This window comes from Carcharodon carcharias, chromosome 16 (assembly GCF_017639515.1).
Source record: "Carcharodon carcharias isolate sCarCar2 chromosome 16, sCarCar2.pri, whole genome shotgun sequence".
NCBI classification, from domain to species: domain Eukaryota; kingdom Metazoa; phylum Chordata; class Chondrichthyes; order Lamniformes; family Lamnidae; genus Carcharodon; species Carcharodon carcharias.
In genome coordinates, this window is record NC_054482.1 from 19,999,666 (window position 1) to 20,015,852 (window position 16,187).

Consider the following 16,187-nt stretch of genomic DNA (forward strand, 5'->3'; position numbering starts at 1 on the left):
GGCAAAAAAAATCAATTCTCAGAAACTTACCAATTCTTGTAAAAACTCAGCTTTATGAATGAAGTATGAACAGTTCCTATCCAGTTCTGAAGTCTGAATCTAATTCACAGTTGATAATGATAGGACACTACCTCACTGAACAATTGCTATTTTTCAATAGGTTAATTTCCATGCTGTGTTAGTAGCCACCAACTTGCCCACCTGCGCTGTATGTTATAAACAGCTTTATTTTGGTAAATCTGAAAAAGCATTGTTCTATATAAGATACTTTCGGGTAGCAGCAAATGGTTATACATCACTCTGTAGCCTAATATGTAACATAACATGCATTGGTTATTGTTGATCAACTTAGAGAAAATCAGAAACAAAACCACACTCACTGCAACCATCCCTAATACAGCACATGTTATTTATGGCGGATTTATTAATAGGGAAAATATATAGACCATCTTGCCAGTAACATTCAAAAATAACACATATTTCTCCTTTTACAGAGAGCAACCGAAGTATTTTTTGCATATTTCACTTGTTTTGATCTGGTAAATGACAGAATATGAGTTCACCTTGTGAGCAACTTTGGATTATTCCTGGTCAAGTGTCGGATTTCGGGTGGTAACGCAAAGTGCTGGATGGAAAACTCTCCCTGAGTGAAAAATGGTTATTTCAACTTTCCACTGCTCATCAAATGATTACCCTGACTTTTTGAATCCGAACATAGCCCGCTCTGTGTCGAAGAAGCTAGAAGTGTGTGGCTCAGCACTCTGTTGCCTGAGATCATGGCGACCTTTTCCTTTGCCAGTTCATAAAGCTGCAGAAAGGTTAGGGATTACTTCAGAATTGAATATCCCTGAAGGGTGTGCAAACATTCCGCTCCGAGCATTGGACTGAATTTAATTACTGCTATGTGGACCCATCCATTGGCTGGAAAGCAGGTGGTAACCCTGCCATAGCCATGTCCATGAGCCCTGATTGAGTCCAAGCTAATCAGTGGGCTGGCAGCTCTTCTTTCCAAGTAGCAATGCTGGGAATGGTGGTCCCTGCTGCAGGCCCAGAACCAGGAGCTGCACTGGAGGCCAGGAAGAAAGGTAAATGAGGTCTGCTTGCCACCAGGATCGAGCAGGCAGGCTGTAGTGAAGGGAAAGGGGGTGTAGCTGGGTGGGGTGGGGGGGGGGGGGGGGGGGTGTTGCTTTTTGTAGGGGTGGTCCTTGCTGCTGGCTGGGCCCTCTGTGGGGCAAAGTGTGCCTAATCAGGAGGAGGCCCCTGTCCTCCACAAGCCCGCAGGCAGGCCGCCAAGGCATAACTGGTGGCCTGCCAATATGGCGTCCCCTCTCCTCCCCACCCCATACCATCAGCATTGGGTTTAGATTCAAGCGGAAGCAGAACCTGCCTTCAGGACCTGTGGCCGTTCATTAATTAATTTGTTCATTCGGCTCTAGTTTACTTAAAAGAGTATAAAGAGACACTTACTGACGCAAGAATTGTGTGGAGTCAGGAGATACATACGTGTAAAGTTTCACTCTGTAAGTAAATCTATTCCAAGTAAAGGTTGGCTTTGGAATCTCCCTTCACCATGGTGCTCAATTGGAAACAGAACCTGTCATCAGGGTTCTGAACAAAATACAGCACGGTAAGAAGAAAGACACACGCATAAATCTTTTCTTCCCTTCAGCTGGGATTGTTCATATTCCAGAAAGGAAGAAAAGGAAAAAATCCTGACTCATTGTTGCGTCCAGGTTAATTCTTGCCGAGACCAAACAGGAAAACTGAGCTTGAATGGAGCTCCCAAAAAGAGAAAGCAGTACAGCAGGCAACCTTTCAACTGAGAGGAGAGACTTAAGCGTCTTTAGTCGTCTGGTTATATTTGAATCCTGTGGTTGACATGAGCTTTATTAAGATTGCAGGTTTACTTCATTAAATGTCACCAAGTGCTCATGTATTGCTGAGGATAGGAGATAGAGTATTCATTGTGTACACGCTACAGATTAATGTTGTATTGTAAAATACAATGTTCAAAATACTGGTCAGTTGCTTCTCAGTTATAAATTGTGGGTTAAAAAAAAAATCATTAAAAATACTGATCTCATATATCTTTAAGCTAGGGTCAGGTGAATTGCTGTGGCTTGATTAGTTTGCCTCTCCTGAATGTTTTTAAGTTTTTTCGATGCTATTACTAGAATCCATGAAGTTCACAAATCATGTCACCAGAATTCAGTTCTCAGGGCCTTGAGGATATCACATGCGTTTCAGTTTTGGGCCTATATATATAGTGTTGGTGGATATCAGTTTCTATAACCTACAGTTCTAGAACCTGCAAATTCCTTTCCTGAGATCTGATTCTGGAACATGACAGCATGGTCTAAGGCAATATAGATTCCAGTAGACATGGATGATAGAAGTAAGTTTTGCACCCGATAAATTGCCTGAGATTATGATTATAAAGCTTAGAGGCAGCAACAGTAAGGTTTGTATGACATTTTTATGGGATGGGGGAATAAAGATTAAAATTGTAAAAATGTGTTTACTGTGTTAATTTGTTCCAACAGGAAGTGATACCACCAAGCTGTCACTCATGAATAAGTACAAAGAGAACTTATTAGCAACGAGCCCTGTGGACATCAGCCACCAGCAGACAGCTCTGCTCCCACGCAGTGCTTCCGGTGGACAGAGGAAGCGGTTTACAAGTAAATCCAGAGGTCAGTTGTTTACTATACTCACTGATGTTGGCCTTGAAAGGAAAAATCACTGTTTTCCAAAGGATTACAAAAGTAATTTAATTTTTTTCTAAAATCGTGAACATATGGAACAGAGAAAAATGACTTTAAATCTCATGCATTTTTTTTTAATGACGCAGTTGAACATACCATTCGTGATAATAAAAGGATTTTAGCATAATGTTATTTTTTATTCATTCATGGGATGTGGGCTTCACTGGCTGAACTAGCATTTATTTCCATTATCTCGTTGCCCTTGAGAAGATGGTGGTGAGCTGCCTTCTTGAACCGCTGCAGTCCTTATGATGTAGGTATACCCAGTGTTGTTAGGGAGGGAGTTCCAGGATTTTGACCCAGTGACAGTGAAGGAATGATGATACATTTCCAAGTCAGGATGGTGTATGACTTGGAGAGGAACTTCCAGGTGGTGGTGTTCCCATCTATCTACTACCCTTGCCCTTCTAAATGGTAGGGGTTTTGGGTTTGGAAGGTACTATCTAAGGAGCCTTTGTGAATTCCTGGAGTTCATCTTGTAGATGGTATACAATGCTGCTATTGTGCATTGATAGGCGAGGGAGTGACTGTTTTTGGATGTGGTGCCAACCAAGCGGGCTGCTTTGTCCTGGACGGAGTCAAGATTTTTATGTGTCATGGGAGCTGCACTCATCCAGATTAGTGGAGAGTATTTCATCACATTCCTAACTCGTGCCTTGCAGATGGTGGGCAAGCTTTGGGGAGTCAGGAGGTGAGTTACTCACCTCAGGATTCCTAGACCCTGATCTGATCTAGCAGCCATAGTATTTATGTAGCTAATCCAGTCCAGTTTCTGGTCAATGGTAACCCCCAGGATGTTGATCATGGGGGATTCAGTGATGGTAATGCCATTGAACGTCAAGGGGCGATGGTTAGATTCTCTCTTCTCTCCATCTGGAGATGGTCATTGCCTGGCACTTGTGTGGCATGAATGTTACTATCCACTTGTCAGCCCAAGCCTGGATATTGTACAGGTCTTGCTGCATTTGGACATGGACTGCTTCAGTATGTGAGGAGCCACGAATAGTGCTGACTATTGTGCAGTCATCTGCAAACATCCCCATTCTGACCTTATGATGGAAGGAACATCACTGATGAAGCAGCTAAAAATGGTTGGGCTGAGGACACTACCCTGAGAAACTCCTGCAGTGATATCCTGGAGCTGAGATGACTGACCTCCAACAACCACAACCATCTTTTTTGTGCTAGGTATGACACCAACCAGCGTTTTCCCCATGATTCCCATTGACTCCAGTTTTGCTAAGGTTCCTTGATGCCACATTCGGTCAAATGCAACCTTGATGTCAAGGGCAGTCACCCTCACCTCACCTTTGGAGTTCAGCTCTTTTGTCCATGTTTGAACCAAGGCTGTAATGAGGTCAGGAGCTGAGTGACCCTGGCAGAACCCAAACTGGGCATCAGTGAGCAGGTTATTGCTAAGCAAGTGCTGCTTGATAGCACTGTTGATGACCCCATCCATTACTTTACTAATGATTGAGTGTAGACTGATGGGGCGGTAATTAGCTGGGTTGGATGTATCCTGCTTTTTGGGTACAGGACACACCTGGACAAGTTTCCACATAGCTGGGTAGATGCCTGTGTTGTAGCTGAACTAGAACAGCTTGGCTAGGGACACGGCAAGTCCTGGAGCACAAGTATTCAGTACTATAGCCGGAATATTGTCAGGGCCCACAGCCTTTGCACTATCCAGTACCTTCACCTATTTCTTGGTATCATGTGGAATAAATTGGCTGAAGAATGGCATCTATGATGATGCCGGGGGCCTCCAGAGGAGGCCGAGATGGATCATCCACTCGCTATTTCTGACTGAAGTTTGTAGCAAATGCTTCAGCCCTACCTTTTGCACTGATGTGTTGGGCTCCCCCATCATTGAGAATGGGGATATTTGTGGAGCCTCCTCCTCCAGTGAGTTGTTTAATTGTTCACCATCATTCACGACTGAATGTGGCAGGACTGCAGAGTTTAGATCTGATCCATTGGTAATGGGATCCTTTATCTCTCTCTATCACTTCCTCCTTATGCTGTTTGTCATGCAAGTAGTCCTGTGTTATAGCTTCACCAAGTTGACACCTCATTTTAAGGTGTGCTTGGTGCTGGTCCCAGCATGCCCTCCTGCACTCTTCATTGAACCAGGGTTGATCCCCTGGCTTTATAGTAATGGTAGAGTGGGGGTTATGCTGGGCCATGAGATTACAGGTTGCGTTTGAGTACACTTCTGCTGCTGCTGATGGCCCACAGTGCCTCAGGGATGCCCAGTCTTGAGTTGCTAGATCTGTTTGAAATCTATCCCATTTAGCTCGGTGGCAGTGCCACACAACATGATGGAGGGTATCCTCAATGTGAAGGCGGAACTTCATCTCCACAATGACTGTGTGGTGGTCACTCCTACCGACACTGTCATGGACAGATGCATCTGCGGCAGGCAGATTGATGAGGATGGGGTCAAGTATGCTTTTTCCTCTTGTTGGTTCCCTTGCCGCCTGCCGCAGACCCAGTCTAGCAGCTATGTCCTGTAATACTCGGCTAGCTTGGTCAGTTTTGGTGCTACCAAGCCACTCCTGGTGATGGACATTGAAGTCCTCCCAACCTAGAGTACATTCTGCACCCTTGCCACCCTCAGTGCTTCTGCCAAGTGGTGTTCAACACTGATTCATCAGCTGAGGGGGTTGGTACATGGTAATCAGCTGGAGTTTCCTTGCCCTTGCACCTGATGCCATGAGAATTCATGGGGTCCAGAGTTGATGCTGAGGACTCCCAGGGCAACTCCCTCCTGACAGTATACCACTGTGCCGCCACCTCTGCTGGGTCTGTCCCTAGGACGTGCCTAGGGATGGTGATGGGGGCGTCTGGAACATTATCTGTAAGGTATGAATTCCGTGAGGATGACTATGTCAGGCTGTTGATTGACTAGTCTGTGAGACAGCTCTCCCAATTTTGGCACTAGCCTCCCGATGTTCATAAGGAACATTTTGCTGGGTTGACAGGGCTGGGATTGCCGTTGTTGTTCCCGGTGCCTAGGTCGATACTGGGCGGTCTATCCAGTTCATTCCTTTTTTGAGATTTTGTAGTGGTTTCAAACAACTGAGTGGCTTGTTGGGCCCATCAGAGTCAACTACATTGCTGTGGGTTTGCAGTCACATGTAGGCCAGACAAGGTAAGGCCAGCAAGTTTCCTCCCCTAAAGGGGCATTAGTGAACCAGATGGGCTTTTTATGACATTCGACAATGGTTGGTCATCATTAGACTTTTAATTCCAGATCTTTATTGAATTTCAATTCCACCAACTTCCATGGTGTGATTTGAACCCGGGTCCCCAGAGCATAACCCTGGGTTTCTGGATTACTAGTTCAATGGAAATACCATTGCAGCATCACCGCCCATTTTATATATGCTGCAATTTTTAAATTTAATATTGCAGACGTCAAACATTCTTAGGTTAGTTTAGCTATACCTCCAAGTATGTTTCCAACTCCACTCTGTCTCACTTGCTTGTGCTCAGAGGTCCAACAATAATCCCTGGTGAAGTCCTTGGGGCATCTCCAGCTACCATTCCCCCTGATTGGCTGGCAGATTTTGGCAGGTGGGATTTCTGCCCCTTGGGTTGTAAATCTCAGGGAAGGCCCGGCGCTTGCCACCTCAGTGCCTGACAAGGACTTAATTTGAACGCACCTCCTCCACACATTTTCCACCAGTTATCCAAACAGTGGGTGAGACCCCATCACCCACATTTAATCCAGCTCTAGATGTCAGATACTCCAGGCAAAAATACATTATTTCTTCTGCTAATTTTAGTTTATAGTTTCCTTGCTTAAGCATGCCCACTATTTCATTTTTGCTTCTTTAGCACAAAGTCCCCCTCAAAATCAATCTTATTAGTAACTTCCCTCAGTTGAAAAAGTTTGAGTTACATTCATTTCCTCCTTAATTTTATCCCTTTCCCTGACTTAGCATAGGTTCAGCTTCCATAGTCTTTCTTCATTGTATATTGATTTAATTGCATTGATGTCTCAATGAAATACACTCGCATTACTCTGAAATCCAGTTGGGAAGGCCCATGGCTGTGTTTCAGGGAAGTGACTCTCTTCTCAAGGACAATTAGGGAAGGGCAACAAATGCTGGACATGCCAGTGATACTCGCATCTCATGAAAGGATAAAAAAACAAGTCCACAGTCAAACAGTTTACCTAGCAAATGTTTTAACATAGTTGTGCAATCAAAACTACCTTTTAATTGCAGAAGTTGCATTACAATTAGAGATATAATTTGTTGGATTTTTGGATGTCCAGGAAATACTGTGCATTTTGCATATGTTGTGAAAGAATAACTGTTCAGCCAACAGAGTTTCAGGATTTCTTACCTAAGCGGCCTTTCACTATACAGATATGATAAAGAGAAACCGCTGTCTTACACATCAAATGCAATCAATGTCTTTTAAGAGCATGATGGGTTTTTAGATAAAAGCAACTTGCACTTAATAATGATTCCTTTTATTGGAAATTGCTTCTGTGCACAGCACACCATCTCACCACTGCTGTGTGATCCAGCAGTGTTTTAAAAGGACAGTGATAAAGTTAGAAACCTCCTGAAGACATTGAGTGTTTTCCTATAGATAAGTTTCTTTGAAATGCCAAAGCTCCACAACTAAGGAGTTGATAACCCTTTTAAACCGTGTAAGACTCGCCATTAGTTGAAGCCTGAATGCAGATTATTCTTTTCTGTGCTGGCTCAATGTAATACGGGGGGGATTTTCCCCTCATCGGGTGGATGCGGCGGGCAGAGACCTGAGAGCGGTCGCGCAATGGTCCGCTGACCACGATTGGACCCCAACTGTGATTGCACGCTGGCTGGCCAATTAATGGCCAACCAGCGTGGAACATGCTCTGATAACCTCAGTGCTATGTGGGTGGTGGGGCGGCGGGGGGGGGGGGGGTGGGGTGGGGGGCGGTGTGGGGGCGGGAGGAGGGCGAGCGTGGAAGTCAGTGCAGGCGCGGGGGTGAGCGCAGTGAAAGCTCCCTGAAGGCAGAGAGCTGCCTCAGGGACCTGAAGGTTTCTAACATTCAAAATAAAGATTTTAACATTAAGGTGAACACGTCCCCTCCTGTGACTCTGTCGCATGTGAACAGGAGCATGTTAAAAATGAAATTTAAACAATTTCATTTTATTTTCAATTAACATCGGAAACCTCATCCCGCCCATAGACGAGATTTTCTCAAAAATCCTAAGGCCACTTGTCCTTTCGCCCGGCCACTGACCGTAAGGTTGGATGGGCAGCGAAAAATTCAGTTTAGTTAATTTATTAATGGGTGTAACAGCCTTCTTGTTTGTCAGCGGGCACGCTGCCAACTCCCGGGCGTGCCCGCCAACTGAAGTATCACGCAGAGGCGTGATGATGTTGGAACGCTCGCCCAATGTCATCGCGCACTATTTCACGCTTGTGCGTGTCGGGTGCATGTCCGAACACCGAGCTGAAAACCCAGCCCATAAAGCTTTTCTTTCAAACAGGTCCTGCCCATTCTCAATTAGAACTTGGTCCTTCCTTGCATAACACATAGTTTACACTTTGATTGGCTGTAAGCATTCTTCAAAGTTGCCTAACATCATCCCATTCCTAATCAACGTTAGTTCACAGCAGACAACTGCTCTGAATCCAACACTAAGGCCGGGAATTAAGAAAGGGAAAGTGTGGGTTGAGTGGGAGGGGTTTGGTGGTACGCAGCTAGGGCAGGGTGGTGTGATGCTACAGTTGATAGGAATGTAGACAGCACATGGAACCTGGCTGCGTGCTCATTTTATTGATGTGTGCATGCAGCCAGTGCTCCCAATGTTGTTCATTGGTTGTGCATCTATCACTCTAATAGAGTCTGATACTGGGAGGAATCAACGCTAGCTAAGGGCAACCAGTGCCTCTTAAATGGGAGATGGATTTTGGTTGCAAGAAGTGCTATGTGGTAGTGACCAGTGAAATAGCTTGAGCTGGGAGAAGGCAGGTTCCATCATGCTCTGCTGCTGCATTGGAGGCATTGGTGCAGGAAGTGAAGTGGAGGGGAGGGACAACTTTTATGCTCTAGGGGTAAGAGGCCTTCCAAGTTGCTGATTTAGAGATGGTGGGAGGAGGTCACCAACAAATTTAATGCAATGGTTATTGTTCTCCCATGCCATGGATGCAGTGTTACAATAAGTCAAATGATTTGACGAGTGTTAAGGTAAGAGAACTGTTCAAATGCTTCTCATCACAGCTGCAACACTCAGCCACAATAATTGCAGCACACCACTCCTCGCACCCAGCACTATGACAAAATTCACACCTACAGCTCACATTTCACACACAGACATTGGCAGCTATTCAGCCATGATGGACACAGTCTCCAATCATCTTACAAGACTCTCATTAACACACTTCCCTCTTGCAGGAGAAGGTGCTGCATAACATTAGGCAATAGGTTATAAGATCTTAGCTCTGGAATCTGCAGGTTTATGATTCATATTTGAGATTTATGAGAAATTACACAGGACACAAGTTCTATCTATACAATTGCATTTTATCTTCGAGACAGATTCAAAACCAGCATTACCATTCAATCTAAAGTTAGCAATAAAATAAAGCTCTACAATGAAAACATTAAATCTCTGATGTTACAAGAGATAGCCAAACATACAACTATCAACAGATGATCAATATATGTTAATTGTAGACCCTCTTGAGTGATGTGACTGCAATAAAAGGTGCTTTTTTTGCAACACCTTTTGTATCCTTTTTTGAGGATGGGCCTTAATTGTCACATTGACAAGAGCCTTTTGCCCCATCAGAGCCACCCTTAACATGACATATCCAAAGGGGAATTGAGTTCTTTGTTTAACCATAGGGTGAAAGCCTGCTCTGACATTATCAAGTTATCTGGCATACAAGTTCCTGTGGCCGTAATTAATCAGGATTTTCCTTATCTCATCTTGTATTGTCTTGTAATGTCCCTTTGTACAGCACAACTTAATCCTTCCCTCTTCTTCATTTTAACTCTCAGCCAGTGGAGGAAGAAGATGGGGATGATCATGAAGATGCACCATTACTTGACCTAACTCTGCCAGCCGCCAGCTCAGATGCTTACACCACATGGACCTTAAAAGTTAGGCTAAGTGAGGGATTGGACTAGATTAGGTCTCAACCCTTGCTCAATGGAAGCAGCCTCTCCTTTGAGTCAGATGGTTGTGGGTTCCAGTCCCACTCCAGAGACTTGATCACAAAATTTAAACTGGTACTCCTGTATACCGTTGAGGGAATGCTGCGCTGTCTTTCAAGTGAGAATTTATGCTGAGGCCCTATCTGCTCACTCACGTGGATTTAAAAGATCTGATGGTACTATTTCAATGAAGAATCGGTGGGTTATTGGTCAATATTTATCCCTCAACCAACATCATGAAACAGATTATCTGGTTGTTATCATATTGCTCCTTATGGGACCCCACTGTGTGCATATACTGCTGTGTTTCCTACAATACAACAGTGACTACCCTTCAAAGGCTTTTGGTGGTCAGAGAAGGAGCATTTAAATGTAGAGTCAGTAGGGAAGTTGTGCTTTGGCAAGTTGACACCTGCAATGCACTACCCCTTTGTACTATATGCTGAGCACTTGTTGAGCACTAGATGTTGAGTCACCAAGCAGAATTTAATCCAACCCTCGGGAATGCCAGTAAAAGCTGGCAGCCTCCTTGCAGGTTCAGGGGGCCCTTCCTGAGTAGACATCCTGTGGCAATGGAGAGCCCATACCCCCTCCACCTACCCCAGAGGTAAGGGCCACCCCCTCAGAAGACACCCCTCACCCTTGCCCTCAACAATGATCTCCTCCATTCCCTTCACTGGGGCCTGCCTCACTCACTTGGGTTCCAGACCTCTTTCATGTTGCTGGTCCAGGCTGGCTGCAGTACCAGCAACGGCCACTGCTGTCAGTGGCGCTACTGAGACTGAAGAACTGCTGGACCTCTGGTTGATCGACAGCTCTTGAAGGTTATCATCTCCTTCAAGCTACAGCAACCCAAAACCAGGTTGTTAATCATCTGATGTCAATTGAATTGCGTTGTGACTCCCAGGATCTACTGTGGTTGGGTTCCCCCAGGCTTTCCGGCCTGCTATTTGAGGCCTCGCTGCTGCTATTAAATTTGGCTCATCATGTGCTGATGAAAAGAAAGAAAGTCACCTGAAAGTGAGGCCACATACCAATACTGCTACAGAGATCTTAGAGGCAGGCTTTGATGGACCAGCTACCGAAGAAGGCTAATGGGTATAAACCAGGAAACGTTTGATATACTGGAAAGCATCTGGATCACATAATATCATGGAGTATGCAGACCACTTCCAAACTGGCTTAAAGCTTTGCAGCAAGCATGAAGCTTATTCATTACTCAGCTCAATCAGCAATGCAATGGAACCCTCCATGATAGAATGGCTCATGATGAATCCGACAATTCCACAAAATGCTGCTTTGATAGCTCGGATGGCTGCCACCTTGGCTCTGGAGCCACTGTTGAAAAGGGATTGCAGGGATTATTATTATCATTATTTCACGTGGTTGGGGAAGTAGTTATAGCTTGATATTGAAGTTAACAATCCCTTCAACAGCTTCAACTGACAGAGTGTGAACAGTTGTGATGCCAACTGGAATGGATCTCTCAGGACAGGAGTTCAGAACATGGATGATGGTCTGATTTGGATGGCCACAGTCACAATTTGAGCTGCTTCTCATGGGAGCCACATTTCTCCTGGACTATTTATAAGCCAACGAGGGTTGTCTGGCTTTTCTGTGGAATGTTGAAACCTGGAACTTCGCCACTTGGGTTGAATACCAGGTTGCAGTTGGTAATGGGAGGTAATGCTTGCAGTCAATTAGGAAATGCACCATCAAGAGGCAGGGCTGTTATCAGTTTGTAGGATGCGGGGTCTGTTCCAGTTGGGGCAATGGGATTTCAGGCAAATGCGTGGTTTTTTTTTAGAAGTCCTGTGTCAGCAGGATTGCTTTGTTAGGTGTCAGCTGATGGCATTCTTTGAAGAGGACCTTTCCCCTCTGAGCATCTGGAGGTTGAATGTGCATTAGCACAGGAAGCCACTCAAGTTATGTTGGTCCTAATGTTTGAGAAATAATCTCCTCAGCGGTGGAAATGCATTGTGTTTATGTGGCAGCAAGTAATAATATCACTCTATTCTCCTGAGGAGCACTAGGAGGTGCTGCCCCCAGAGAATGACCTTGGCTCCATAGGAGAAGAATCTGCTGACCTCTCACAGAATGACAGCATATCTGCTCCATAGTCAGCTACTCCATCAGTGCTTTTCAGCCAGTTGGTACCGATTAGTGTAATCCAGGCCAACATAATGCAGTCTGCAGACTGGCCCTCTAGGCCCAGAACTTATCCTGCAAGATCATCTGGAATGTCCTCATCTGAACCTCTACCTCCAAAGCTGTAGGCACAGGAACACCAGGAAAGGCAAATGAAAGATAGACATCAGTGTAATGCACAATGATGAATAGTGATATTTTCTGCAGAGGCTGATATTATGTATTTCAAGATTTGATTTTACATTCTTTTTGGCATTTATTTTTGTACTGAATAAGAAATTAGACTGTGCTGGAGGATCCCTTTGATAAATTGCTATCTGAGAGCTGAGGCAGATAGGGGCTCTCTTTGCCATTCATCCTCCTCCTGAACTTGTTAGTTTGCAGGTGATGGCAGAATTCTCCAGCAAGCAGCAATGACCATACATCTGGACGCTTGCTTTGGGGTGTCCGAAATGTTGGGGAACACAGGGTTTAGTGAGAGGGAGGAACTGAAAGAAATAAGTATTAGTAGGGAAATGGTATTAGGGAAATTGATGGGATTGAAGGCCGATAAATCTCTGGGGCCTGATAATCTACATCTCAGAGTACTTAAGGAAGTGGCCCTAGAAATAGTGGATGCATTGGTGGTCATCTTCTGAGATTCTATAGACTCTGGAACAGTTCCTACAGATTGGAGGGTAGCTAATGTAACCCCACTATTTAAAAAGGGAGACAGAGAGAAAACAGGGAATGACAGAGCAGTCAGTCTGATGTCAGTGGGGAAAATTCTAGAGCCCATTATAAAAGATTTAATAGCTGAGCACGTGTAAAACAGTGGAAGAATCAGAGTCAGCAGGGATTTATGAAAGGGAAATCATGCTTGACAAATCTACTGAAATTTTCCAAAAAGTAATTAGTAGAGTTAATGAGAGGGAGCCAGTGGATGTGGTTTATTTGGACTTTCAGAAGTCTTTCGACAAAGTCCCATATAAGTCCCATATAAAAGATTAGCATGTAAAATTAAAGTGCATGGGATTGGGAGTAGTGTATTGAGAAGGATAGAAAACTGGCTGGCAGACAGGAAACACAGGGTAGAAATAAACGGGTAATTTTCCGAATGGCAGGCAGTGACTAGTGGGGTACTGCAGGGATCGGTGCTGGGACCCCAGTTATTCACAATATATATTAATGATTTAGATGAGGGAATTAAATGTAATATCTCCAAATTTGCAGATGACACAAAGCTGGGTGGGAGGATGAGCTGTGAGGAGGATGCAGAGATACTTCAGTTTGATTTGGACAAGCTGAGTGAGTGGGCAAATGCATAGCAGATGCAGTATAATGTGGATAAATGTGAGGTTATCCATTTTGGTAGTAAAAACAGGAAGGCAGATTATTATCTGAATGGCTATAAATTGAGAGAGGGGAATGTGCAACAAAACCTGGGTGTCCTTGTATACCAGTCGCTGAAGGTAAGCATGCAGGTGCAGCAGGCGGTAAAAAAGGCAAGTGATATGTTGGCCTTCATTGCCAGAGGATTCGAGAATAGGAACAGGGATGTCTTGCTTCAATTGTACAGGGCCTTGATGAGACTGCACCTGGAATATTGTGTGCAGTTTTAGTCTCCTGATCTGAGGAAGGATGTACTTGCTATAGAGGGAGTGCAGCGAAGGTTTACCCGACTTATTCCTGGGATGATGGGACTGACATATGAGGAGAGATTGAGTCGATTAGGACTTTATTCACTTGAGTTCAGAAGAATGAGGGAGGATCTCACAGAAACCTATAAAATTCTAAAAGGACTAGACATGGTAGATGCAGGAAGGATATTCCCGATGGTGGGGGTGTCCAGAACCAGGGGTCACAATCTGAGGATATGGGGTAGACCATTTAGGACTGAGATGAGGAGAAATTCCTTCACCTAGAGAGTGGTGAGCCTGTGGAATTCACTATCACAGAAAGTAGTTGAGACCAAAACATTGTATGTTTTCAAGAAGGAGTTAGATATAGCTCTTGGGGCAAAAGGGATCAGAGGGTATGGGGAGAAAGTGGGAGAAGGCTATTGAGTTGGATGATCAGCCATATCCATAATGAATGGCAGAGCAGGCTCGAAGGGCTGAATGGCCTACTCCTGCTTCTAGTTTCTACGTTTCTATGACACAGTTACTCCAGAATGATCCAGGCAGTGATGTTGATAGAGTACGCAGACTGTTCACATTATGTTGTTCCCTGTGTCAGTAAGGCTCTCAGTGTAGGCCTGCTGTGTAGTTGTTTCCTACCTGGATTCATGACACATGCCTGGATCAAAGGGATAATCCTTGTCCACCAATAACTGGTTTGAATAAATGCAATACATTGATCTAGCACAGGATTAGATGCTGTCAAATGGCACTTGCTCAGAAATAACTGCTCACTGATGCTCAATTTGGTTTTTGCCACGATCGCTCAGCTTTGGACCTCATTACAGCCTTGGTTCAAACGTGGACAAAAGAGCTGAACTCCCGAGGTGAGGTGAGAGTGACTGCCCTGGACATCAAGGCAGCATTTGACCGAGTGTGGCATCAAGGAGCCCTAGCAAAGCTGGAGTCAATGGGAATCAGGGAAAACTGTCCACTGGTTGGAGTCATACTTAGCACAAAAGAAGATGGTTGTGGTTGTTGGAGGTCAATCATCTCAGCTCCAGGACATCACTGCAGGAGTTTCTCAGGATAGAGTCCTTGGCCCAACCATCTTCAGCTGCTTCATCCATTACCTTCCTTCCATCATAAGGTCAGAAGTGGGGATGTTTGCTGATGATTGCGTAATGTTCAGCACCATTCACAACTCCTCAGATACTGAAACAATCCATATCGAAATGCAGCAAGACCTGGACAATATCCAGGCTTGGGCCGACAAGTGGCAAGTAACATTCGTGCCACACAGGTGTCAGGCAAAGACCATCTCCAGATGGAGAGAATAGAGAATCTAACCATTTCCCCTTGACATTCAAAGGCATTACCATCGCTGAATCCTCCACTACCAACGTCCTGAACATTAACATTGACCAGGAATTGAACAGGCCTAGCCATATAAATGCCATGGCTGCAACAGCAGGTCAGAGGCAAAGAATCGTGCGATGAGTGACTCACCTCCTGACTCCCCAAAGCCTGTCTACAATCTACAAGGCACAAGTCAGGAGTGTGATGGAATACTTTCTACTTGCCTGGATGAGTGCAGCTCCCACAACACTCAAGAAGATTGACACCATCCAGGACAAAGCAGACTGCTTGATTGGCACCCGATACACAAACATTCACTCCTTCCACACCGATGCACAATGACAATCTATAAGATGCACTGCAGCAACTCAGCAAAGTTCCTTGGACAGCACATTCCAAACCTATGACTGCTACCATCTAGAAGGACAAGGGCAGTACATTCATGGGAACATTGCCACCTGGAAGTTTCCCTCCAAGTCACTCACCATCCTGACTTGGAAATATATCGCCGTTCCTTCACTGCCGCTGGGTCAAAATCCTCAAACTCCCTCCCTAAAAGCACTGTGGGTGTACCTACACCACATGGACTGTAGCGGTTCAAGAAGGCAGCTCACCGCCACCTTCTCAAGGGCAATTAGGGATGGGCAATAAATGCTGGCCTAGCCAGCGATGCCCACAGCCCATGAATGAATTAAAAAAAGTCCTTGCATTGGGATAGTGGACAGAGACTGTTATAATACTTTAAGGGATAGCAACATGCAGTTCACTAGAAAGGAACTGTGTCATACAATCCTGTTTCAGTTTGGCTTTTGCTTTCAGCAGAGCACACACACATACACACAGCTCTACAGCCATTGAAGCTTTCTGCCCATGTATATCTGTTCACACGTGCCTAGAATTAATAACTGAATCCACAACGTTTTTACACAATCCCTTACGAATGATTGGTGCTTTTATATTATTATAACACACACGACAGAGAGCTGGTTGATGCACAAACCAGATGAATCTCTGCTTTAAGTGGTTCCTGAGGTTTCAAATGACAACTAATCTTTAAAATGTCTGGTGTATGAAACCATTCACTCTTCCAGTGCTGCTCGTCGGATTCCCATTCATATCAATTGTTGAAATTTGATAGCCATT

The 16,187-nt window shown here is 44.7% G+C and overlaps 1 protein-coding gene across 1 annotated transcript in view; it reads left to right on the forward strand.

Annotated features, from left to right (window-relative positions):
- The window catches only part of astn1 (astrotactin 1), a 2,752,121-nt gene that overhangs the window by 970,642 nt on the left and 1,765,292 nt on the right, over positions 1-16,187 (forward strand). Inside the window, exon 5 of the mRNA XM_041207794.1 lies at positions 2,544-2,693. Within this exon, the coding sequence (XP_041063728.1) occupies positions 2,544-2,693 (150 nt within the window). The remainder of the gene's footprint in view (positions 1-2,543; positions 2,694-16,187) is intronic.